The 27,966-nt window shown below is 39.3% G+C and overlaps 1 protein-coding gene across 1 annotated transcript; it reads left to right on the top strand.

Moving 5' to 3' along the window:
* The first annotated feature begins 374 nt into the window (after window positions 1–374).
* On the top strand, window positions 375–27,966 carry LOC139726841 (gamma-tubulin complex component 3 homolog). Its single transcript, XM_071637834.1, has 25 exons — window positions 375–478; window positions 4,123–4,245; window positions 4,785–4,833; window positions 5,475–5,536; window positions 6,383–6,450; window positions 6,901–6,978; window positions 7,793–7,982; window positions 8,995–9,052; window positions 10,731–10,912; window positions 11,694–11,812; window positions 14,529–14,654; window positions 15,449–15,517; window positions 16,173–16,305; window positions 16,820–16,986; window positions 17,669–17,779; window positions 18,533–18,647; window positions 19,363–19,490; window positions 20,513–20,577; window positions 21,718–21,853; window positions 22,947–23,151; window positions 23,712–23,800; window positions 24,500–24,631; window positions 25,555–25,695; window positions 26,946–27,065; window positions 27,742–27,966. The coding sequence occupies exons 2-25, from the start codon at window positions 4,143–4,145 to the stop codon at window positions 27,910–27,912; spliced, it is 2,817 nt and encodes a 938-aa protein (XP_071493935.1). The 5' UTR covers window positions 375–478; window positions 4,123–4,142; the 3' UTR covers window positions 27,913–27,966.

Genomic DNA, 27,966 nt, shown 5'->3' with positions numbered 1-27,966 from the left:
TTTAAAACGAGATTATCGATATGCCTATTTTAAATTGAAAAAAAAAGTAAGGTCACTTAATTGTACCCATTACTTCCATTAAGCATTTCAACGTGATCTACACCCCAATCAGCATGGCTTCATCACATAACATCATTCGAGAATGGCATTCAGGGGTAAATGACATAATTATAGGCGAAATTAAGGTGACGTCAAAATTAAATAGTGACAATCAAAAACAGAAATAAAAATGTCTACCCCCGAAACGAGAACTCATACATATTCATAACCAATCGGGCTGGGCGATCACTTCCGATCCGATCCGATCCCCCGTTCAGCCGGCCGCGCCGCCGCCTCTCATCCGTGGCACGCGCGCAACATTGAATGTTTAGGATTGACTGTGCTGTGTGTGTTACGTGTGGCGGTTAGTTTTACGGCAGGTTACCCTACCCTGTCCTGACGCTGGATCATAAACGTTTGCATTTTGACTGAGCTGAGTGTGAGTTTTCTTTTTTATAAAAAGTAAGGTAGCCGAAGATGAATTGCATTTATTCAGACATTCTGGGCAGAATTCAAGCAAACGAAAGAAATCATTTTTCTCGTATCGCAATCGATATGCGCCTTCGTCACTTTGCCTAGTCCCGTGTGCTGCTTTTTCTGTAGTGTACTGTGTAGCCTTAAAATTTATTATGTTTAGACCACTAACTTTACTAACATAACACTAGAACTATGTCTATGACACTATAGTCTATGACACGATATAAGTTTCAAAATTAAAGGCAATTGTGCACTTTACGACCCTATATTATCGGTATCTCATTCGCCGTGTGCTAAGGTGATATCCCATAAACGGTACCATTCCGCACTGAGCAGCTGGAGAGCTTCTCTTGTTGTATGGAACGCCGTTTGACAAGTGATAAGGTCACTAAAAGCCCGCCTCACTCACGCCGCTTCTGCGGAGCTAGCTGATCGCGCAAACCAACCATGCGGGCGGGGCTTGCGCTTGTGTGTGTGTGTGTGTCCATGTAGTGGCTGCCCGTATTAAAATTGGTAGCTATACACACTTCGCACGACGTCTGGTAGACTGCGTAGACGAAATAAACACAAACGGACTGACGAGTCGAGATAAGATTTTGTGTTTTTTTATTATTATTTTACAGAATAATTCCGCCAAGGCCGCAGCGGACATATGCCCTCCGGAATAGGTTTAATTAGTGATCACGCAAAATTCATTCATTTGAAATCATGATTGAAGCACGGATATTTACCACTCATTGCGTTCCAGTTGTGTGCCAATCAATGCACAACTCGCGCTCGATCACGCCGCGCCGCGCAGGCAGGGAAGGGCGTTAGAGCAACCATGTGGCGTACCGTAAGAGCTTTCATCACACACACGCACGTTGACACATTCACACACACTGCATGCATCCCAACACGAAATCTCACACACATGTACACAGTACAGTGCCGGAAGACCCGCTGTCGAACCATGGTGCCTGATAGGAACTCGAATTCGCATGCACTGCTCGATTAGGGTAAAATCTCGCACCGATAATATAGGGCCGTAAAGTGCACAATTGCCAAATTGAAGGTAACGGCCATAGGCAAAATCGTGAAATAGGCCCCACCGCAGTGCACACGTGCACCCGTGCGTTAGCAAGCAAGGGTAGGTCCTAGGCAATAGGGTTAGGGTTAGGGTTAGGGTTAGGGTTTAGGGTTAGGTAGGGTTGTATTTATGGTTAAATTGGCCGTTAAATTAGTCGAGGGACATTAGAGAGTCCTTCCGAGAAGAAAGAGAGGACGAAAGATGCTATGCTGTGGAAATCGGCCCCACCGCTGTATCAATTTCGCGTCAACGCCGTTTGGTGGGGCCGCATTCACGAGTATTATACTGTGGAAGGAAGCCCCACCGCTGTGCTTACCTACCGATGAACGCCACACGGTGGGGCTGAATTCACGAGTATAAATAGGCGAGCCGCCGTACTATTAGTACGGACACGCGGTGGTGGGGCCTATTTTGCCCGGCCATATATCAGGGCATACGTTGTATGTGTACTACAGTACTTATCGACCGTTGTGTTTTTTTCCCTTCTTTTGTGAGAGTGACCGCAATCGTAATCTCACACTAGTCACAGACATTCTCAGTCATCTGGAAGAGGAAGGAAGGTAGGGCCTAACGTAGCCCGATCAGACGCTGTAAGTACGCTGTGCGAATGTCGCGACGTACCTACGTACAGCGACTGGGCTGTGTATAGTTAGGCCTAACGTTAATATTAAACGTAACTTTGATCGACAAGTAACCCCGGCGCGGGGCGCTGTAACATGGATACGGTACGCACATTGTATGGGGTCGCTGCTGCGGTTAACCGACAAGTAGACCTAACGGCAACGCCAACGGTTATGTTAGATCAGGTTGTCTAGATCTAGATATATGTCCTATTCCGCGAAAAACTTCTCATTTATAATTACAGTAATGACATTTACTGGGTCAGTTTTTCGCTTTTTTTACACCATTGATACATACGCTATTGCGATGGTTGCAATCATTTTGGTTTAACGCAACTTCGACCCAGTTCCCCCCGCATAAAAATGGTTAGTTTATATTATTATTTTTTCCAGCTTGGTTTTCAAACCAATCTGGAAAAATATATACAGGATTAATCAGTAAACATTTTGACTCACCTCTTCCACTTTTTCCTCCTGTTTTCTGGTTGTTTTCTCCACTTCTTTGCAGCGCTCCCCAATTCATCGCCGCCTTCGTTTGAAAAATGACCGCACGAACGTCTACGGCAAGCCAAATGCTCCGTACGCGTACAATCACTATATCAGTACACTTACGTTTTTTGACTGAAGTACTAGTAAGTTGTTCGAGCGCTAAATTTAACTTCGTAATATTGTGAATGAGCATGTTATTAATGTGTACCGATATAGTGATTGTATGGAGCATTTCGTGCGGTTGTGCGGTCATTTTTCAAACGCCATGTCTTTTGTTAGTCACATTAATAAGATGGAAACATGCAAGTTATGCTGAGTGGAGGGGAAGGTGCATTCCAATGTCTTTTGTTAAACATTTCAGCACTTTAGCAGTGATTGACAGATGATGTCATCTCAAGAATATGAATATTGATTGGTTTGGAAGGATTTTTTGTGGGCGTTCCCAAGTAATCTCAAGAAAAATAGAAGAAACAATCATTATTATGGAATGTTTCTAGATATTCGTTTCACCGCAAAAGTGATGTTTAGGGTATCATCAATCAACACAAATCAACATGCATTTGGATTTCAGGGCCCCTTTAATGGGAACAACAGATTTTACAGCAGCATACAAACTTTATGATGTCAAGTTGCATGTACAATGTCATGTTGATAAGACTTGTTGGAGGTACAGATGTACATTTTACTTTCGTGAATAATAAGTCTGCACTCTTGTCAGCAGTGCCTCAACATGGATTCTTGGTATCCTTTGCAATTTTCCGTGAGAGAACTGTGGGAAACGTGCATATCACTATACAACAGGCTCTCTCTATCTCACATTCTACATATGATGACAAAAATGGTATCCCAGGGTACCAAATAAAAATCAGCCATTTTGTTGAATTATGTATTTTTTTTAAAGGTTGTACCCTGGCTTGCCAAAAAGTTGAAATTATTTTGGTGCTGGAGCTAGCGCACGCTAGCCTCCTGCACTGCACCGCACTGCACAGAAGCACACGCTCTGCTAGCATCTGTAGCGTACCATGGCTGCATAGTATGGTATGCAGTGGCATGGGAATGACATGTACACCAGTGCATGCATTTCTCTGCGGCTGTCGTCGAGTGGACGTGAGGTGGCGCTACACAACGTGGTACCCCAGGGTAACACGTGCTGCATCATATTATGGTAGTGCTGGTTAATAGACTGTATTAATGTATAGAACAAAATGAGATGTTCATTGTAAACCTCCTGTGCCCTGGCTGGAAACCCTCCTCCACCCCCACCCATCCTTGGCAAAAAGCTAGATCTGCCCCTGGCAATCATGAAGTGTATCAAAGCTTTGAATATGATGTCACATTGCAACATCTTGTCATATTCAAGTTTGCCTTCTAGAATCTACTTAGCCTGTTGATGATTCTTTCTTTTTCTCATTTCGTGGGTTTATCCAGGCCGTCTCGTGAGGAGGACGATGGCCTCTGCTGAAATGGCCAAAGTGGGCCAGGCTGGGGAGGACCAGAGTCCAGCTGGATTACTGCACAGACTGGTTCAGAAAATACTCAACAAAAAAGAAGGTTTGTTCCTTTCTTCGTTTGTTTGTCTGTTTCCATCTTTTCTTTTTACCAATATATCTGTTCATAGAACATGTATTTTTTTGTAATGTTCTTCTCCCTCTCTTGATTTATCAGTCAAAACATTTTATTAAAGAGGGGAAAAAATAGCTGTATACTTCTCTTAGGATGTTTGTGGGTGTGTCTGTAAATCTTTGTTGTTGTTTTTGAATGTTAATGTCATTTGAAGTTTAGTTACTTGTGCATGGAAAAAAAGATACGTGTGTGTTTGATTCTGTTTAATTTTTTTTTTTCCTGATCAGATTATTGATGTGTTTAGACAGCACTGTGCTGGAATTTGATACATACTGGATTTATGAATCAGATGATGTACTAGTTATAATAGCATCTTGATACTTTCAGTTTTGCGTGTAAACCTGTCCTACATTAAATATCTTTAAGAGACTAGGAAACATCCATAGATTCTGAAAAAAAGCTTTGATTTTATTTTCATCTCCATATCTACTTTGGGAATGATTTTATTGATGTTTCATCGTTCATAGGAGAGGATGTTTCAACCCAATTCCAGTATGTTGTTCGTGTCATCAGCAGGTATGTGATATCTATGTGTATTGCCATCTTTTATTTTCCCTATTTTAGCTTAACTATGATAACTTAACACGGAGGTAAACCTCATTGTTCAGGCACATTGCTGATCCCAAAATGCATGGTATAACTGAGATATGTATGAAATTTGACTATCTGATACCAAGATAAGGTACTTTTACTTCTGTTTACAGAGGAGATCTGTCATGTTTTAATTTTTTTCTGCAAGTACACGATGCATTCGCTGCATTAGCTATGTACAGCTCTAAGTAGGCCTATATATTGCGTTGCAACATATTCAGAGTTTTGAGACAGTTCGTGATCACTGCAAAAAACAAAGTTTGTACACTGATTTGGATTAATGCAGTCAAGATTTATGACATGACTTGGTCAAACAATTTTATAAAATCCTGTCTAAATGGAAGAAGTGAAATGTGATAAATTAATTTTGCAGTTAGGTAGAATATCACAATCACTTGTTGAAAGTTCTACCCAAATTTGTATTTCCTTCCCAGGTTTGGCATGCATTAATGGTGGCTTGTTTGTATTGTGATATGTGTTATAATACATGCTGTGAAATCTGTTAGTTTTCAGAATCCACTATGACTCTTAAAGTTAAAGCAATTTTGTGTTTCTCATCCATTCAGCAACTTGACACCAACAATAGAAAATGATGAATTCCAAGTTGCTGAAAGAATAAAGCGAAAATGTAAGTACAATGAAAATAATAATTGTATTATTCTGAAATTGCATATGTAAAAAAAAAAAAATTGAAGGTAGTTTGGGAAAATAAAAGAGTAAACAAAAGGAAGCTACAAACTTCAATGTACATATGCAATATCAAGATAGTCAGTTTTGTGGTAATGAACAAAAAGAAAAAAAAGAATTGTGAGACTTTCTTGTGTTATTTCCTTTAATAAAGAAAGTAGATGAAAGAATGTTTAGGTTGTATTTAAACAAACTTGTAGCAAACTCATGAATCGCAATTACAGAAAAACATAGTATCATTTATATTGCACATGATTTTAATAATTTGTAGATACATACAAGTGTGTGCAACATCAATTTGATTCATTGGGAGCAGTACATGCTATTTTGTTACTTCTAAGTTAAAAACATTGTTCAAAGCTGTGTAGACTTCAGATGGCATGATTAGTAGGTTACCAATCTTGTTGTACTGAAATTCTATTATGTTCATGATGAAGCCATGGAAAGATGCTCAAATGATAGTGATATTAAAATCAAAATTATGCAACTTGTAAGCATATGACAGTCAAGACACAAACTCTACAAGTAGGAATTTATGTTTGTGAAACATTAACCCCTTGAGGACGGGCTGACTTTGCTACGACATGCATTTTCCATTGACACTTGTCCGAGTATTCTCGGGACTCGTCCTCAAAGGGTTCACATTCACGGTAATGCAGGGTATGTCAGTGTGTCAATGTCCTGTGTATAGATTCATATGGATGCACCTTTCTTCTCTATACACACAAAAGAAAGCAAGAATGATATTAGCAAGCTTGCCATTTTTCACCATATGTTTGACTTCCAGTGGCCAAGGATAAAAGAGAGATGGATGCAGCCTACTTTTCAGAACTGCATCGAAAATTGCAATCACAGGTAAATACCAATATATTAAACAGGTACAAGAAAAGAACTGCAGTAATGCTTGTTTTTTCCCTTTTGATATATCACCCTTCTTTATCAAAGTGATTATTGAGGGGTTGAGTTCTTCCACCAATTTGTTTGTAATTTGTTTTTGTGTTCTGACTATTGATTAGCACAACTAATAGGAAAATTGGCAATCCTACAAATTGGTTATGTCTGTAATATTGCTTAATTTAATTTTCGTGCATTTGTGTTGATACTTTTGATACTTTTGCTTTTCTTCTTGAGGAGAAAGTTCAAGAGTACTTGTATATGAGCTAGGTCACTTTCATTGAATGTTATTTGTAAGTGTATCTTCTCACAGTGATGGAGTCCATGATTTACAGTTATTTATGTCAAGCTTGAATACACGAACAAGTGGTATGCAAACTCATAATGTGTTTTTTCATGTTGTGGATGTAGGGAGTTCTGAAGAACAGATGGGCTGCTCTCTATCTTTTATTGACACTGAGTGAGGAGAAACAGGGAAACAAGAAGCTGGTAAGTGTTTGAATGAATCATCTAAGGATCATGCTTTGATAGTAATAATAGTTATACCAATCATAATTGAGGTGATAATTGATCCTGCAAAAAGTACATATAATATTTGTCTCTTCCATGACTTTTATCAAGCATGTGCCAGTAATGTCACTGAATATGACATCTTTTCAGCTGCTTGTTTTATTTGTTTTATGTGATAAATGAAGGCATTTATAATGTTCCGACTTGAAAAAGAAATATTAGCTGCATTGTTCTTCATGACAGCATTATCTCTGATGTAGTTGAATAATGAAGATTAAAAAAACAAACTCTTGGAAGTGATAATCAGTGTAACCAGATTTACCATTAGGTGCGCACTATCATAGTAGCACTCTCAGTAGTGTGAAAATAAACTATTTAAGATATCAATTGCTTGCTCGACAATATTTGTTCATTATAGATATTTTGATAGTGATAGTGACTGCATGATTTTCCAAACATTTGTGTGCTTGGGTGTTTCTCCATGTATTTGAATGTAACATTACAGCTCATTCAGTAAATTTCTTAAGATGACTTTTGTTCAAGTTTGTGGATTGGTTCCTTGGAAAATCATGTGCTATTTTTACATAGATCCATGTGCATTTATGGTAGGGATTTAAAGGTAAGGCACCTTTAGCTGGTCTTCCACCATGTGTTTTTCATCATTTGCAAAATTGACAAAGATAAAACCCTAAGCAAAATGACAGCTTACACTGCACTTTCTGCATACTGATGATATCTGACAATCATGTTGATTATATTGTGAATGACTGAAATATAACATGTATTATAACAGGGCTCCAAGAGTGCTGCTGCTATATTTGGTAAAGGTCTACCCAAGCTGGCCACCTCCACCCCGTACTTGCCCAGGGCTGAGCCTCTTGGTGGAGGGCGGGGCTCATCTATGCACCCCACCCAGACTCCTCTACCAAGAGATATCAGTGCTGGGACCATCTCCTCCAAATCCTCACATAGTAGTGGGATCGGTGAGTGTGAAGTCAGAGAAAGCTGTTCCAGTGTAAAACATCTTTTTAAACTCGGATAACCTACAGGCTCTTGGCATGATGTGTAAATCAAGAGCAATGAAATCTGTAGTCTTAACATGATCATCAGCGATAATTCACACTTTTCCGTTGTCATGTAGGGGAGTACTATCTGAGTATCATGTCATAAACCCAACGTGAGAAATTATTTACCTAGGTACCTGTTTTTTAGGAAATCCTGATGTTAGCATACAGAGCCTGTGAGATGCCATCAATTTAGGCATCCTTATCTGTAATTACTTAAAAGTGTGATTACTTAAAAATGTGATAATCCTCCTGAAAATGCCTGTGATGTGAATTGCAGTAGCATTATCACATGGAAAGAGAAAGAACAATATATATGATAAAGACATTGTGCATACATGACTACATTTCTTGTCTCTGAATGAAATGTGGATGAATGATCATGACTTCGTTAGACAGTAAAACATGAGTGAGATTTTTGCATAATAGAATGTAATTGTCTTTTCTTTTAATACCTTTTAATGTGATATTATCTGAGTTTACAGTTTGCTTTTTACTGTTATAATTTTGGATGTTTTTATTTTCATATTTTGAATAGGAACTGTGCTGATTTGTGTAAGACTGCTTACAGGTTTTTACCTCAAATCCAATACACATCAATGCATTGATTAAACTGGTGAAAATCATGCAATAGTTAAATGACTAGAGATTGCAGAGACACTGTAAAAGTGGAAATTTTCATGGTGTTCAAATTTGTGCGCATTCCGTGCAACCTGAAGCTAGCGTGAAAATAAAGGCACACAAATATTTTTGCTTGCCATATATGTTCCAGTAGTTGATGTCCTGTTTCCCTGGATTTAAAAACACGCAAAACTCTCCTTACCCAGCTGAGTGCAAAAAATTAGTCGTGTGAAAATATCCACTTTTACAGTACTCCTTAGTTTTCACTCAGATATTCTTCCATTTTGTGTTCTACAATGTACCTGCTCAGGAAGTGCTATCAGCAGTATCAGTGGACCGACACCAACCCCACACTCCTACGCTCCAGGGTGAGTGGGTGGAGCTCATTGTCTCTCTAGTATTCTGGTTAAAGGTGTAGTCTCTCAAAAGAAATCATATTTGACATTGTCAATCAATCCATGCAATGTGCACGTGTATATTTAATACCACAGGTGGTACTGAAAGTCCTGATGAACAGAATTTAGTCTGTGAGTTAATTACGCTGCTTGAAGATAAGTTAATCTGCAAATATGCACTTTAGGAAAAGTGATTTTTAATTTTATGTGTGGACACATTTGATTATTGCTGTATACACGGTAAATTTTGTTTATTTGGATGCCTTCTGAATTGAAATGGAATCATTTGGATATTGATTTTCCCAAATACTGGTCATCCTTTTTAGCTCACCTGAGCCGAAGGCTCAAGTGAGCTATTGCGATCGCTCTTCGTCCGGCGTCCGTCGTCCATCGTCCGTCGTGCGTAAACTTTTTACATTTTCATCTTCTTCTTGAAAACCCCAAGACAGATTGTCACCAAACTTGGCAGGTAGCATTGCTAGGGGATTAGGATCTCAATTTGTTAAAATGGGCACCATGTCCTACCCAGGGGGCCCCCAGGGGGCCCAAACCCCCCAAACTGAAGGTATCTTTAAAAATCTTCTTCTCTAGAACCAGATGTGATAGAGCTAAGTTACTGTAATACTATGAGTTGGTACATTGATGACTGTAGTTTCAAATTTGTTCATGGTGGAATCAGGGGTGGCCCCCCCCCCCCCCCCCCTTGGGACCCAGGGGAGGGGGGTGGGGGAGAGGTCCTAATGGGGCCTAAATTGTACATTTTCATCTTCTTCTTGAGAACACCATGACCCATTTTTCACCAAATTTGGCAGGTAGCATCCCTAGGGGTGTAGGATCTCAGTTTGTTCAAATGGGCACTGTGTCCCACCTGGAGGGCCCCAAGGGACCCAAACCTCCCAAAATTAAGGAATCTTTAACAATCTTCTCTAGAATTAGAAGTGATAGGGCTAAGTTAATACTATAAGTTAGGACCCAGGGGAGGGGGGTTGGGGAGGTCCAAATTGGGGCCTAAATTGTACATTTTTATCTTCTTCTTGAAAACCTCATGATGGATGTTGTCCAAACCTGGCAGGTAGCATCCCTAGGGGGTTAGGATCTCAATTTGTTAGAATTGGCACCATGCTCCTGCCCCCCTCCCCCCTCCCCCCTCCCCCCAAATTAAGGAATCTTTGTGTAAAAAAGTGATAGAGCTACAATTGTTAGTATGAGTGGGGGGGGGGGGGGGGGGGGGGTCTGAATTTGGGCCCTAAGTGTACATGTTCATCTTCTACTTGAGAATGCCTTGTCAAATTTTGGTAGAGCTGTGTGTAATTTAGATTAGTGACTGTGTGAAAGGTGAACTTGCGATACTCAGGTGAGCGCGAGACCCTCAGATCTCTTGTCTATGTTTTCTCTGTCTGAAAGTTTTGGAGTGTTTTTCCTCTCATCCATAGAAGAACAAGAAATGACACAGGACCGGCTGCAGCTGATTCCACTAGACTTCAAACATGGAACTTCACTCTGATGTTAACAAAGTGCCAAAAATTGAGGGTGCTGTTACACCTTTTAGAAGCACCGCCTCTAAAAACCATTGACAGTATGTAGAAACATACTGAGGTAATCACATATTCAAGTCAGCAATCTCGTATTCCTGGTTTTCTTGTTTGGACAGATATTTGACTGATGGGGTCACACCGGGCACACAGTCTGTAGGGGGCAGGCTAGCACGCATGCTGATCGGAGACAGCTCAGTCCAGCCGACAGGGTCCAGTGGCAACATGGTGATGGCGCCCTCAGGAGTCCAGACTAATACAGTGGAGGTCGAGGGAATCTCTCGGGGCCAGGATGAGAACAGTAAGGAGAAATACAGTGTTTACAGTGAAACCTGGAGAGTAGAACCACTAATGACAAGCTCAGGTAAAACCTGAGTGATATGTTATGGAACTCAATAAGTGTAAATGATGTTTTCAATAGCTTGTCATCTTCAGCAATTAGAAAAGGTATTCCCCTGAGCTCTTTCCGTAGTTCCTGCGTTCACATGAGATTTATTTCGTTTTCATTCAAATCAAAATTTATTGCCAAAAGCTTGTCATAAGTGGTTCTGTACTCAATATTTCATTGAAAATACTATTTTTCTTTTTAAAAAATCTGCCTTTTTAGCCCTGAGAGTACTGCAATGCTGTTTGCAAGGTTGACAGTTCCTGTTATAAATACTATGCTAATGTTTATTTTGATGTACAGACAAAACACTAACGATTGATATCCAGGGTCTGTGCCTTCCCATCGCTGCTCCATCAGCCAATAGAAATATGCTGGGATGTGTGTGTGTTTGGGTTGGGAATGTTGATCACATGCTGCAGACTGTTCCATACTGATGGTCTACAACCTTCCTTTATAGGCCTAAAGCCTGATGTCTCAGAAACTCACCAAGTGTGAACATTTTTTTTTCAATATCTTGTCATCTTTAGTAATAAGAGAAGGTATTCCCCTGAGCTCTTTCCCTAGTTCCTACATTCATTTGAAGTTTTAGTTTTTTTTCATTCATATTCAGGATGGATGTTTGTTTAGGATAGCATTTTTTTTTCATGGCAAAGAGATTTCAGTCGTGGTGTAAAAAGAAATTTCTCTCTTGCAGCATCATTTGAAGTGGCAGAGAAGACTCTTGTGCATGACCTGATCTACGTCTTCCAAGGGATTGATGGAAAGATGATCAAATACAGCAAGACAGAAGATGCCTTCAGGATTGTCCATGGGGTAAAGATTTAGAAAGGACCAATCACATGTTTGTTTGTTCTTCCACAGATAGAGATATTGTTTGTTAGTATCTGAAATGTTTGAAAAAAAAAAGCTAATACAGCGCACTCCTGTTGTAACGAACACATTTACAACAAAATCCTGGTTACAACGAAGTAAAAATCCAGGTCCCAAAATTATCGGCTCTATGTTTTTTATTGTTCATTTGTTTGGTTATAACGAAAGAAATTTGTCGGTCCCGAGGACTTCGTTATTATAATGGGAGTCCACGGTATGCATCATTCAGATATTGGCTGTAGCTAGTGCCCAAGAGAAGGTGGTTTTGCTGTATGCCTCCAGTTTAGTATGAACACATGAAAGGAGGAGGTTGAGAACTTTTCAAGAAAAAAATTGTGAGGAAATACGTTTCAGTTTTCACATACAACTCAGCAGACATAGAAACATGTGATGCTCTTCTAAACAAATGCTTGTACACCTTCCTTGAGGAATTTCATGAAGGATATTGTCAGGTTTTTTTTTTAGCTCACCTGAGCCGAAGGCTCAAGTGAGCTATTGCGATCGCTCTTCGTCCGGTGTCCGGCGTGCGTCGTGCGTCGTGCGTCGTGCGCCGTGCGTCGTGCGTAAACTTTTACATTTTCATCTTCTTCTTGAGAACCCCTTGACCGATTTTCACCAAACTTGGCAGGTAGCATCCCTAGGGGGATAGGATTTCAATTTGTTCAAGTGGGCACCATACCCCACCTGGGGGGCCCCAGAGGGGCCCAAACCCCCCAAAATTAAGGAATCTTAAAAAATCTTCTTCTCTAGAACCAAAAGTGATAGAGCTAAGTTAATACTATGAATTAGTGCATTGATGACTGTAGTTTCAAGTTTGTTCATGGCGGAATCATAGGTGCCCCCCTTGGGACCCAGGGGAGGGGGTTTAGAGGGGTCCTAATGGGGCCCATATTGTACATTTTCATCTTTTTCTTGAAAATGCCGTAATGACACTTTTTCACTTAAGTTGGCAGGTAGCATCCTTAGGGAGAAAGAATCTCATTTCCATCCAATGGGCATCATGTCCCACTTGGGGGCCCCAGGGGGCCTAAATTTGGACCAAAATTGTAAATTTTCATCTTTTTCTTGAAAACTCTATCACTACTTTTAATTTTCACCAAACTTGGCAGGTAGCATCCCTAGGGGGGATAGAATCTCAATTCCATCAAATGGGCACCATGCTCCACCTGGGGGCCCCAGGGGACCCCCTCCCCCTCCCGTAAGGAATCTTTACAGATTTTCTCTAGAACTGGAAGTGATTGAGCTAAGTTAATACTATGAGTCAGTATATTGATGACTGTTGTTTCAAGTTTGTTCATGGGAGAATCAGGTGTGCCCCCCACCCCCTTGGAACCCAAGGAAGCGGGATGGGATGGGGGGGGGGGGTCTAAATGTGGACCTAAATTTTCATCTTCTTGCTGAAAACAACATAATGGATTTTCACCAAACTTATCAAATAGCATTACCATAGGGATAAGATCTCAAAGTGTTTGAATGGGCACTTTCCTTGGGGGCCCCAGGGGGTCCAAACCTCCTAATTTAATGAATAAGAACAAGTTTCCAATGTTCTCAGGTAAGAGTCTGCAGGAATGCGTGGAAGGTGAACTTGCGATACTCAGGTGAGCGCGTGACCCCCCGGGTCTCTTGTTTGACAAACTGGTACAAGGTACTGAAATCCTTGCTTCAGATTGGCTTAAATTGAAGTGACCCTCATATGCGAGGTATAATGGAATGCTCCGAGAAGGAATATGCGTAATGAAAGCTTTAATCATGTTGCTGACACTTTCTGGATATAGTAGGATTTGGTCTGAAATTGACAGTCACTGGTGGTGAAGAGAACATATTCCTGTGTACAGATATACATGTAAATATGTTTATTGACAGACAACAGTGAATCATGATGAATTTTGCTATGTATGGCAAATTCACTTCAAATCACTCATTATTTTGATGCCTATTACAAAGCACAGAAGTTAAATGTAGACATAAGACTGACAACCAGATAAAACTATTTTCCCCAGGGGGTCACCTGTCCTGCAGGACACTATTCAGGGAACATCACAACAGGTTAAGAACCTTCATGTGACAGAAAAACAATAATGTCATTCAAAATTGAGAAAAACTTGATATATTTTCTTCATATAGAGTAATTGGAGGTGTTTTGGATTATGCCCAAATGATAAATCCACTAGTGATAAGTCAGGATAAATGAAATGCTGTAAATGGAAATGCTGTATAAAGAGAAATGCTTTTACAAAAATCTTCCTCAACTGCCAACATTTTATTATATTTAGAATGTCTTCTCTTCATCAAAAATAAGAAAATATATTTTTGAAATCAAGAGAAAATTGAGTTAAGTACGTGTAAGATAACGTCGCTGGGGCGACAAGACCTTGTATCTGCAAAAAAATGTTCATGGTGGCCAAAACATTATAGCGAATGGGATAGCCTTTCCTTTGACAAGCTGTGGTGGCTTCATTTTTGAAGTAAGACACTTGGGATTTGGACAGGATGTCACTTATCCCATTATTTGACCATTAATTAAAAAAAGTCATTTTCACCAAAATTGCAGATACAAGGTCTTGTCACCCCAGCGACATGTGTGTTTCAGCTTCCATATGACTATGTGAAATGCAACTTGATGTTTGTGATCATGTTTGTTTGTATGTTTGTTTGATAGCTTGGAGTACCACGCCCCTGTAGGGATCTTGTACACAAGTTATCAGAACTGGGCTGGTTGTATCTCAAAGTCAGACGCTACATTGATGCAAGGAATAATGACAAAGCCTTTGGCCTTGTGGGTCAGGTAAGCTCTGCAGATAATATAATTGACATTATTCTGACTAAAATTCAGTTGAACTTCAGCAATCCGTCATTCAGGAATTGCTTGAATATTTTCAATGTACAACTGTATAATAGCTCATTTATTTATCCTTTGCATTTGATGAAATCTCACTTTATCACTCAATACAAATTTGAAAAGCTTGGAAGGATTTGACATTTACATGATTTTTTTGTTAAAGAAGTCAACATGTTTGACATATATGTCTAGTGATAGACCCGTCTTGATTATACAGAATACAAGCTTTGAGTAGTAACAGTGTGACTGTTTGGTGTACAGGGGACCTTTCTCCATGCTACCTAAATTTTTTTTGTTAAGCTATGCATGTATGGTGTGATGATGATAAATATGAAAATTTTTTAGTAGAGTTAGACACATGCTGAAGGGAGACAAATTTTCCTTTTTAGTGCATTATGTGTACATGTTTTCCCCATTTAGTCTTGAGAGAGAGCAAACTAAAGCTGAACTTGCAGAGATTCTTTTTTTTTTACTATTACTCTGTAAATAAGAGCATGTGTTTGATCTGTACTATTATCACACATACAATCTTAGTCATTGAGTAACAGCAAAAATATAAAATGAGAAAATCTGTGTAACCGCACCCTACAGAACAAGGCAAATTCCCTTCTTTCAGGCAGAAATGTTGTGATGTGTAGCCACTTGATATTGACACTTGGTGTAGACTAAGCTATATTGAATTGTATTCAGTGGAGTTTGTAACAGAGAATGATATGTATTGCTTGCTGCATTCACTGCAGAGTTTCTGTGCAGCTTTGCAGCAGGAGTTGACAGAGTATTACAGACTCTTGGCAGTACTAGAGGCCCAGGTGAGTGAAGGATACCCCTTTCATACCATGACATGGGTTATGATGTACCTGTATGCTACCACCACATATCTACCAAGTCTTCCTGGGGCCCGTTTCATAAAACTTGTCATCAGTGACAACTGCAACATTTCTATGACAAATTTGCTCTCAGCCAATTAGATACAAGGATTTCAGTAGCTTGTCACATCTGTGACAACTTGTCACTGATGACAAGTTTTATGAAATGGGCCCCTGATTCTGCAGGAGATGCCATAAAAAAAACACAAACAAACAAGTGTTTCTTCCTGTCTTGACTAAAAAATATCTAAAGTCCCCTTGATTGAACAGAAACAGACACTTATATATCTATTTATATGTATTATATATTCATTGCACTTGTAAATGATTTGCCAACTTCCAAGTTACTGTAGAGTTATGGGAGAATTCTATTCAACTCAGTTACTCACTTAATTTCCATGGAACAAAATTATTAGTCAGATGCCTGATGAATGAGAACTGTATCAATGTAAAATTTGCACCTGGCATACCTAACTTGTTTTTGTTTTTTTCACATTCTTCAAAGAGTCTGTGGCTGATGTATCCAATAAAAGTTGTTATTTTTCTATCCAATGATTTGTTGACGTTTGTGAGTGTTTTTTTTTTTTTTTTGCCCCAGCAACTTCAAGAGCAAGATGTGGGCTTAGAGGAGGGGTCGCCTAGCAACCTGTCTCTCTTCCGTCTCAATGTCTGGACCTTGGACCCCCTCCACCGTATGAAGCAGCTGGCCATCCTGGTGGACGGGTGTGCAGGTGAGTTTACAGGCCGTCATAGTCTCTGATTACTCAAACAAAATGTGATTGATTTGGTCACGGATATCTCCAAACTTAAACTTGATTTGCAATGTACACTTTTGAGAGGGTTAGTTTTCATAATTATGCTGTACTGAGTATATGTTATCAAAATTTGTTGGGAGCTTAACATTGAAGTGTGATCTTACTGTCACTTTGTCAACTGTTGTACGTTATGTTTATATGATTCTGTTTCTTCAATCTACAGTGAAAATGGGGTCAATATGGCCTTAGTTTGTTGGTTAGCTTTCTGTACTTCAAAATTACCTGTGGGTATTAGATCTAAAGGATTGACTGTCTATAGTAGGGTGGCTACTCCCTTGTCTCCCACTCAGCAGTCTGGTTGAGGGGGAAAACTCAGCTGAAACTTGAAACCTTTTAAAGGAAATGAAATTGTATATATCATTCCGTTCATGTGCAGTGACGACTCTTTTCTTGTGGAAATTGGCTCTTTGCTCTTTTTGTTGACTTAAAGACAAAAAGGGAGGTTCCCTGGCCTCAGCCATCCACTCCTACACACTCCATGGTGACCCTTCCACACGGCAACTGGTCAAACACATTCTGCGACTGGTAGCCTTTCCTATCAGGACGATGCTGGACAAATGGATCTTTGATGGTCAGCTGGAGGACAAGCACAATGAGGTGAAGCAGACTGACCATTGCCCTGGTCCATGTCACGTGGTTGCTAGGTTTCTTGGTGGATGATTCCATCCTGGGGAGGGGCGGGAGGTGGCATGCTTTAGCCTCTTTGATAGTGGATTGTAAAATGGTGAACCCATCATTTGTAGACTGCTCTGGAAGTAAAACCCATTTTTGGGATCATAAGCAATCCAAGTAGAATTCTGTTTGTAGACAGACCATCAGTCGATGTAGGAAATGTCAGTGAAAAAATTGTACCAGCTGTGTACTGTAAATGCTGTTATTTTCATGAGGGTTTAATTTTTGCAAATTTTGTGAATCACTGTTTGACCATGAATTTAAAAATGCACAAAAATAATGTCACATAATCTTGAACAGACAGGCATTAGTGCTTTCAGTGTTGAATCGCAAAAAGAAGATCTCGCAAAGATATCTGTGAACTCTTCATTCACGAAAATATCTGTACACTAAAACAACAGTTTTTGCGGTAAATTACAAGATTATGGAATGTGTAATGATACAATTGTGCCATTTGACGTCATACAGCTTTCTGTCAGGTTCCTTTATACTAGTCATCTGGAACACAAAGAATGTGTTTAAAAACTTAATATTTAGAATGGAAAAGATAAACCAATGCAACCAAATGCAATGTTTCTCTTTTTTTCTGTGATTTTGTTTGGTATAGTTCTTTGTGGCAGCTGACCCGTCAATCAAAGAGGACAAGCTGTGGCATGAGAAATATTCCCTGAGGAAGTCCATGGTGCCTTCCTTTATCAGCATGGAACAAGCTAGAAAGGTGCACACATGTTTCAATCATTGTCATCAAAGTCACATCATCTGTTTCATGTTTTTAAGTGGCAAACTCTATGAAATATTGATTGTGGAATTTGAAATTTGAAATGTTTTTTCTCTACAATTCTGAATTCTCTCTGAGCAGTTTTTTGGCCTCAATACATTTTCAACCACAAAGTGTGTGAACATGCCTTCAAGAAAAAAAAAATACTGTTATGGTCAATCAGATTAAAAAAAAAAAAATCAGTTGGGGGTACTGTTAAAGAGGACATTTTTGTGCTTGACCTGGGGGGATGTAGTGTGCATGTTTTAATTATGTGGAATCAAAATAGCTAGTAGTATCACTCACGTGTACACTGTATATAGCAAGCCAAATTTTGAATCCTTTATTTTTGCACTAGTTTCATGTCGCATGAAATGTGCAATAATTTCTACTTTTTCAGCATTCCTTTGACTGGATGAAATATTGAAGCAAGAACACTTAACATGCTCATTTCAAAAATTATGTTTAATTACCAAATCATAGTTAAAAAGAAGGTAAAATATTGTTACATTTATCATCACAAGAGTGTCATCCGCTACTCTTTATGTTTCACCACATTAGCATAGCTACAGTTCATGCATGCTTTTGAAAGAGCACAAAGGTTGAAGCAATGTACTGCAATGAATGCATCCACAGGTAGATATAAAGCTGCCAGGGATTAACTCAAGTCTAGACTAGTAGTGTGTTTGCCTTTTCTTCCCCCAACCATTACAGATTCTGTCCATTGGGAAAGCAATTAACTTTCTGCGACAGGTGTGTAAGGACCACACCCCAATCAAGGGGAAATCCCTGGTGGTTGTCACGTCAGGCAGCAACAATTACCAAAACAGTGAGTCATGATTCACATATGTCTCAAATCAGGAAGTCTATATCAATCGCAGTCTTTTCTTCGAGTCATCACCAATCATGCCTCGGTCATACATGCCATTATGATTAGTGATATATGAACTATTCAGGTTTTCTGGACTGGACTAAAAGTTTGTCATCTACTGATCTTTGTACAGCCGAACTAAATTTGTCGAAGTTTGCAAATCAGTAATGTATTGGAATTATCAGTATGATTATGAGATATTGCCTTACTTTCCTCATACATGATTTTTGATGGGAACAAAGCATCTTATCAAATTTGCCATTGTGTCTGTATCATATGTGAAAGAGTGAGCTGAAATTGCATGCACTCCCTTTTATCTTTATTCCCCCAAGGACTTTGCAAGTCGTGCAACCTGTTTAAAGGCAACCATTGGGATTAATGCAAAGTTCATCCTTTTCTAGATTTGATGATGGAAGACATAGTAAAGTGTATGAGCCACTGGCATCAATTAAAAACCATAGCAAAACAACCAAAATGATGAGTCCTAGCCTTCAACCATATCGAATTGTATTTAGCATTTTCTTTTTCTCAGAACTTGGAATGACTGAAGCTAGCCTTTCAAAATAAGTTTTAGAGACATTTTCTCTACCTGCAGCTTTCATTGCTACACGTATGTCAGTGCTCCAGCAAGGACTGATGAGTTTTCTGCGACTCTGATATATTTTATCTTTAGCTGAGATGCTGTTACAACAAGACATGGATGGATCCTTCCAACAAGTGATAGACAGTGAGTACAGAGACACCAGCAAGAGACTTCTTCACATCCTTCAGACACAGTTCAAGTTTCTAGAGCACCTCAAGGTAAGATTGGAAGCTGATATATTTCCTCTAGCCAAACTAACATTCCATACATAGATAGATTTTTGTTTAAACTTTATGATACCATCATCCATGTCTAGTAGTTGCTATTAAAAGAAAAATTCTTCAAGAACAGTGTGAAGTTGTCATAGTGATACACTGTACTAACATATCTAGCATGAGTTACCTGTTTCAAATTTTCAGAAAGTTTTTCTTGGGGTCCATTCTCAGAAGAGCTCCCATTGTTGTAAAGTACCCATAGGTGTCAAAGTAAAGCAAGCTGCCCATAATTTGACCATAACGCCATCCAAATTTTGACTGCCAGCCATATGTAGAAACCTATGCCTTTGCGCACGGTCAAATTTTGGCATGGGAGGTTGAACCTTGGTGCGGGTGTTTCAATGTGATGTGTGACACTGCTGCATATCAAGGTACTCTTCTCTTGATTTTGAATGCAAATATGTATTGGGCACATTATCTATTTGGTGTTATTGTATCATAGTAGCTGGAATTGTGAAAGGTAAATTTACTTTTAATGAAATGTAAACTGACACCATTGTACAATATTGTATTTCATATTTGTGTCAACTGATTCTGGACCTGACACATTCAAGCAAGGAGTTTTGAAGTGTCAAGTTACTGTCTTCATTTATCGGAGTGGTTATAGGATGAACCCTCACTCAAATGTATAGCATTGTGATTTTAGGTTTGTGTTTTTGATATATTGTTTTTGTCTCCCAAATAATTTGGTACCATAGACATTATTTTCAGGTTTTTGGTCAGTCAATGTTTTGCATTCTAAGTAATAGTCATTGTTCTAAATTTGCCTGTGACACAACCTTGAACTTTACAGAGTTAGAGGAAGATTGATTTCTACTTCATTGTATCGACTTTACAAGGTTTTACTCCTCCCTAAATTTAAAATGATATGAAACTTTGTATGACAAATTTAAATTATGTGTATTTTACAAGTCATTGTAAGCAAAGAATACCAATGGGTGTGTATGTGTTTTGTGGTTGTACAGGCCATGAGGCGATACCTGCTCTTAGGTCAGGGAGATTTTATCAAGCATCTCATGGACCTTCTTGAGTGAGTTTTCTCTTTTCCTACATACTCATACATACAGTCAAGGAGAGAATGTTACAGATTAGGCAGATTAGTGTTTGTGGTAAACATTACTCTACTCTGCTTCAAATACAGGTCTCTTGTATTTGTGATGGTTGATCATTGATTTCATTACCTCCTTCATGAGAAAATGTGCTTTCAAGCTGTGTTTATAGGAGTTGTGCCATTTTACATATCAATATATATTTCCTGCTGTTATGTCATCAAAAATGCTATTTAGATAGCCTTTCTTTCATCATACTCAATAAGACTAAAATTCTTCACTTTTAAGATTATTTTTTGAATCTGCATGTAGCATTACATTTTTACATACACTGGAAATTTGAAAAACAGTTTAAGGTCATAATATTCATGATGCTTCTTTCCTCGAGCTCTTTAAAGGGAAGCAGTCCTGAGATTTTCACTGTACTGATAATTAAGAAGAGTAAATATTTTAACCTTTCACCAATTTATACGCGTGGACATCAAAAATTGTCTCCGTACGCGATTTTTAAAAAATAATTCCTGCAAGCGATCGTGTAAGAGCCTGCCAAAAGGTGCAACGTCCTTGATGCCCTACTCTCAAGTTGACAGCCGTGCCTCAGAAAACCAATTTAAGTGTTCAAAATGATCATATCTGATTTTTTCATAAAATGTGACAATATGTGGTTTTATTATTTCAAACAAAATATTTCAAGCTTATTTATATTTACAATTGATATAAAAATAAATAGTAAACATGTATTTATAAATAACACTTTTTTAACCGAAATGTACGAGCTTATTTGGTGATTTGAAAGTTTGTTTATGATGAAAGTAGTTCATTTGAGGTACCAACAACAACATATTTTTTTAAATTTCGTGAGGACTGCGTCCCTTTAAGTGACAGAAAGATTCAGCTTTTCTGCACCATGTATGAGAAGTATCAATATGCAGGTTACCTCTCTCTCTCTTAACTGGCATAGCAAATTTGCAGACTTTTTTTATTTATGTTTCCTCATATTCTCAATGGCTTGATGAAACTCTTCATTGACTACTGCTCCTTCGTGATTAATGTCCTAATGGAATTTTGACGTTACCTATTGCTGTCACTGACACCAGTATGTTTGCACCTGTCATGCCCAGGGCTGATCTAGCCAAGCCAGCCAACATGCTGTATCTTCACAACTTGACTGGAGTCTTGGAGACTGCTGTCAGAGCTACCAATGCTCAGTATGAAGACTCTGACATCCTCAACAGGCTTGATGTCAGACTTCTTGAGGTGGGTTTCTTTCCTCACATTCACACAAGGTCCCACACACACACTCTGGATCTAGAGGGGAAAGTCCTGTGGCGCAGTACTTTTCCCTCCAAAACCGTAGAATGGACGCTCACTGGGATTTCTCACGGTGTCCCTGCGAAGCTTGTCAGACCCGGGAACAAGATTTGGAAGGAAGAGTGACATTGGGCTCGATTTTGATAGCACCTGGCTGTATTCATCAAATGTGTGCATATGCAAACTCTGATATTAAATGGCAGGGCGTGCCTCAAACTGTGATTCTCCCACCAGTTCTGGGACAGTCAATGGTAGTCAGGCCAGTCAGTCATAAAAAAGGAAAGATCTCTTCTGACTGTCCCTGCAATGTGGGACCCAGTGTGAACAAGCGATGTGTAGAATTTGAGTTGGCAGAAAGGTTGAAGATGGTGAAGATTTAAACCTGTGATCTTCTGATGTTTGCACAAATATATCAGCTGCAATGTGTACATGGCAGTAGAGCAGTGAACAAGGTTTGACTGGGGAATAAAAATGTGCTGTTTTTAAACAGTCTAATAATGTCTGTCAGATTTGTGAATGTCTCTTTCATTGCCATAGGCTAATCTGAATAGTTTGTTTAGTAACCTGTGTCTATAATGATCAAATTGTTAACAGTATCCTTTCATTTTTCATTCATTTTCCTAAATACAATTATAACATCATGATTACTGATATTACATATCGTTGGGTGCCTGTGCATTGGCCGTTAACGCAATACAAATTGTATTGCATTAACGGCCAATGCACGGGCACCCGACGATATTGCAATCAGTGCTTTCTATGTATCCTTTTTTATGCTTCTGCCACGAAGTGTCGCTGAGCTTTATGTTTTCATCTGAATTCCATGTCTGATATTACCAGTATGTTTTGTATTACTTCAAGATTCATGTTAAAGATATATCTCTAAGGTTTTGCATACATGTAGTGTCAATCAATTTGTTGAATGATTGAAAATTAGCCTGTTTCAGAGACTCTGATGTTAGTAACAACAGACTTTAATTTCAGTACACCATTGATGGTTTTGGGCTCTAAAAGTGTGAATTTGTGACATTGTTTTCAGATTTCTCCCGGTGACACTGGTTGGGATGTCTTCAGTCTTGACTACCATCTTGATGGTCCAATCAGTACAGTCTTCACTGCACAGTGTAAGATCCTCTACCTCAGAGTCTTCAACTTCCTCTGGCGAGCCAAGCGTATGGAGTATGTCTTGGCCCAGGTTTGGAAGAACCAGATGGCCAACGCCAAGGCTCTGCGCTCCATACCTGGTAGGTCCCATGCAGGCAACTCCTTTTATCAGAGCAGACTGTCTATCCCTACTAGAACATGCTGACGAATATTTTAATGTTTTTCATACTTTTGTTTACAACATAACCAACATTCTAGATGGCTACACAAATATAGAAAATTGTGTAATACTGATCATCACTGCATATTGGTAATTAACAGCGTATAAACCACTGATGGGGCTATCCTGGGTAAACAATACTGAATAGAATAAATAAATAAATAAGTAGATAAATAAATGAATAAATAAATAGATAGATAGGTAGATAGATAGATAGATAGATAGATAGATAGATAGATAGATAGATTGATAATAGATAGATAGATAGATAAATAAATAAATAAATAAATCTTTCACAATTTGTCATTCTGCAATGCAAGGTTGGATGTTCACATGGCTTGGCTATTAAAAATAAGAGTAATTTTTTTGTGTGGTGTCATTATTTTCATTCTGAATGTCGTGTTTGCAATGTTAGAGGTTTGTTGCCTGTTACTGCCACTGGGCTCTCATCAAGACAAATTATTTGTTGTCCTTTGGCAGAGCTTTATCCACTCCTTCATCGCTGTCACACCATTGCTGCAGAGATGATTCACTTTGTCAACCAAATGCAGTACTACATCAACTTTGAGGTAGGTTTCATGTTTGCTGTAAGATGACCTTCATACGATGGCATATCTACTAATCCTGACATTTTTCAGTGAAAGATAAGCATGATCTTACCAGGCAGCTGTCTTTGTCAGTGCAGTATATATTTCTCATTTATTCATTATTATTTTACTTTAGTACATTTTAGTTTATCATCACAAGGCAAAGGGACCCATCTTGATTTAGACTTAACTATCTGCTTGTGGAATCAGTAATTTATTTATGAAAAGTAAATGAATGGATTTTTGTGAATACAGTAATCTACAATAGGGCGGTGAGTTGGCTCAGTTGGTAGTGCGTCTGCCTCCGACCCAAGCAACCAGGGTTTAAGCCCGAGTCTGGACTGAGCAGTGTTGTGTGTAATCATACCGTCCCCTCTAGCAAGAGGCAAAACACTCTGTCCCTCGGATAGGACATAAAATGGAGGTCCCGTGTGTGAGGGAGTCACAACTCACGCACATAAAAGATCCCGCTTCATTCATTCATTGCAAAGAGCAGGGTGTTTAACCCGGTGAAGTGGTCCCACCTCACATCCAACTGGACCCCATGGAAAACCAGCTTAGCATAGCTAAATATGGGCTATTCAGCCATCATCTCAGATGGAAATGAACAAACAAAAAATGAGATCTCAACCTGTAGCAATTGACAAGCGCCCTCTTCATTCCCTGTCTGCCATGTGTCAGGTGATGGCGTGTTCCTGGGACACCATCTGGAAGAATGTAACTGAAGCAGCAGACCTGGATCAAATCATCGCTGCCCATGAACTCTTTCTGGACACTATCCTGCGGAGGGCCCTACTGGACGACAAGTCAAGGGTGAGGAGGAGGAATAGATGACCATGGGACTGACCAATGCAGTTTGGGTGACCCTAGTGGTAGCCACTGGGGTTAGGTCTGAGATGACCCTTGGGCTGGTCACTGGGGATAATCCAGAAAGGTCTGGGTCTAGACAAGTGACCCTAGTTGTAGCCACTGGGGTTAGGTCTGGATAGATGACCCTTGGGCTGGTCACTGCTGTTAGGTTTGGATACATTCACCTGTTGTTTGGCCACTTGGGTTGTGTCTAAATATGATTTTACCATTAGCCTCATGTTGCTGCAGTTATTTGTCAATATTGCAGTGTACACTGAATATCAAGAGATATCTATACTCGTTGAATGATGTGTAATCTCATAGTCATGCAGAAATATTTGCTTTATGTGTATTGTATTTTGAACTCTGATATTAACTGAAAGAACAAATTAGATTTTTTGTCTCATACACCTCATTTTAAAGAGTTTTGCCTGTAAAGTAACATAATCACTTAGATTGTAAGTGTATATCACCATAACCTATTTAGGACAAACTGATTTCCCTATTACACATGCTTCCGTAAACACATGATTAAGTGTAAGTGAGGTTCCGTGATGTTGAAAATGACATGTTGCCTGAGAGACAAAAACAGATCATGTGTCTATCAAGCGCATACTTCTAGTGCATGATACACGCTAACAGCATACCTGCCTGCCTTTCATGAGACGTAAGATGTTATGCTTACATGCTTGCCCATGTGTATTGGGGCCCCCACAGAGCATACACAGTATTATCTGCCCCTCAACATGGCTTGATGATGTCATTGGAACCTTGTCTATACTAGGGAGTAATCTTCAACAGGTTAAGATCTTTAACAGCAAGGTGATATATTGATTTTCCCTGCTAAAAATGACTTGATTTCCTGTCTGCCATCTCGCCCCATCCAGCCTCTACTGAACCAGCTGAGAGTCATCTTTGATCTCATCATCCAGTTCCAACACTCCCAGGACACCATGTTCACCAAGGCCTTGGAGGAGTTGAATAGGAGACAAGCCATCTCCAAGGCTATCAATGCAAGGACAGAAAAGGTCGGTGACCTTTCACTTGGTTTAAAGAAAGGTCATATCCCTGGTGATAGGCTTGATTTGAGAGAAGGGGTATTATTAAATGTTTGAACAAGATTGGGCACCTCAAGGAAACCTTGGCAAAATACACACGCGAAGAAGCACTGGGTTGTTTGGTACAACCGAGAGATTCCCACAAAAAAAAAAAAAAGCAATGTGTGTTCCAACCCTGTGGATTCTTGTTTCATAGTAAGGACAGAGGTATATTGTGTTTCAGGAACATATACGTAATGTGTAAAAATGAAGTGTGTGTAAAGGAATTAAAGGACAGGTTCACCTTCATAGACATGTGGGTTGAGTGAATGCAGCAATATTAGTGGAACACATCAGTCAGAGTTTGAGCAAAATCGGACAATCCGTTAAAAAGTTATGAATTTTTGAAGTTTCTGCTCAGTCACGGCTGGATGAAAAGACTACTATAGCTTGTGATGTCACATGAGTACAACGATGTAAAGAAAGAATAAAGAAAATTCAACATATTTCCATTTTTCTCCCGTAACAAAAGAACACTTCACTTCTCTCTTTCAGAAGGCAGGGGGAATAATATTACCCTTAACATACGTCAGTAGCAAGTTGAAGAACTGTGCACTTTATTAAAAAAGTAAAGTTGTGTGAAATTCTCTTTTTATTTTCATTATATAGTTGTACGCATGTGACATCATACACTGTAGTAGTCTTTTCATCCAGCCGTGACTGCGCAGATACTTAAGATATTCGTAACTTTTGAACGGATTGTCCAATTTTCCTCAAACTTTCACTGATGTGTTCTACTAATATTGCTGCATTCTCTCAATCCTTATGTATATGAAGATGGACTTGTCCTTTAAGGAAGGAGAGTACCCCCACTCCCCAGAAACAAACAAACGCACAAATGAACGAACAGACGAATGCACAAATGAACGAACGAGCAACAAAATGCCAGAGGATCTTTGTAGAAATTGTTTGTTGATAGATAGAAATCTTATCTCTCTCTGATGATCTATATTCCCAGGTGATGTTACATGTGAGTGTATCTACTCAGAAGGGGATAGGATGACAAGTTACCACTGATGTGGTTATTTCCCAGTGTATGTCACCCTTAGTAAAGGGTATAGGATAGTTATACATCTGATTTAGCAGTTTGCATGTCCATGTGTCATCCTGTTGCCATAGTGATGGAAGATGCTCACTCCTGTGATGACAGAAATAAGATGTTGATGTCAATTTGTTTCTAGGGTGATTGGGGAACCAGTGCAGTGGAGGAGGCAGACCAAGAGAAAATGAAGGCAGAGTTCAGGAGAACTTTCCTGCCCAGCTCTAAGGCCCAGATGAATGTCCTTGCTAACTCCTACCAGGTAACAATCATTCTAGATATTGAATGTTCCATGACTTTTCAGCATTTTACTGTGGACTGTCTGATTTAAGATGCTGACCCACATACTATGTTAACCAGTGTATCATTTGGATGTAGTCTACTGTAAATGCATCACAGCTTTTAGTCATAAGAAGTCATCTTTCCTGCATGGACACCAAAAGACATTGTACAAAGAAAAGAGAAAAATTTGTATTGCTAAGTTTGAAGTACTACTTTGAAAAAAAAATGCTAAAATGGAACACTGATGTAACTGACCTATACAACTGTTATACACTTACACAGAAATAAAAAATGTGTACAAAATATGGGCTGCCACTTTAAAGATATTTATGTAGCGCTATGCAAGTCAACAATCTTAGGGGCAACAAAACCTGCATCTATGTCAAGGAGACTTAAACACATGTTGGCCAAGAGATAAGTCTGGCCACTGACCTGTCCATGTCTGCCTTTTCATGCTTACTTAACTCTTGAACCTTATTTTTGTGTTTGTTTAACCACTGTGACATCATCTTGTTAGTGTGTGTATCAAATTGGACAAGGTGAAGGTGTCATAGACTTGATTGGAGACTTATGGTGTGTGTTTTCTGTAGAGACACACCATTCACTGTACCACATCATGCTCATATTATCAACATTTTGCCTTTCTCCCACACCAGGACATGGTCCAAAAGTTCCTTGTGATGTTGACCAATCATTCAGATGATAGTCTCCGTCTCCTGGCTGTCCGTCTTGATTTCAATGAAGTCTACAGGGCCAAGGAGCCAAAACTACGCAGCCCAATGACTGTCATCAAAAAGAAGAGAAGACACCTGGATTTAGGAGTCTAATTAACAGCAGAAAAGTTTGGGGAAAGGAACCGATTCATGGAAAATTAAGAAAGA

This window comes from Diadema antillarum, unplaced genomic scaffold (genome assembly GCF_040938485.1).
Source record: "Diadema antillarum isolate AM-2024a unplaced genomic scaffold, OU_Dant_1.0 seq00000102_RagTag, whole genome shotgun sequence".
Lineage (NCBI taxonomy): Eukaryota > Metazoa > Echinodermata > Echinoidea > Diadematoida > Diadematidae > Diadema > Diadema antillarum.
The sequence above is the reverse complement of the archived record's forward strand: the minus strand, read 5'-3'. Positions and strand labels throughout refer to the sequence as shown.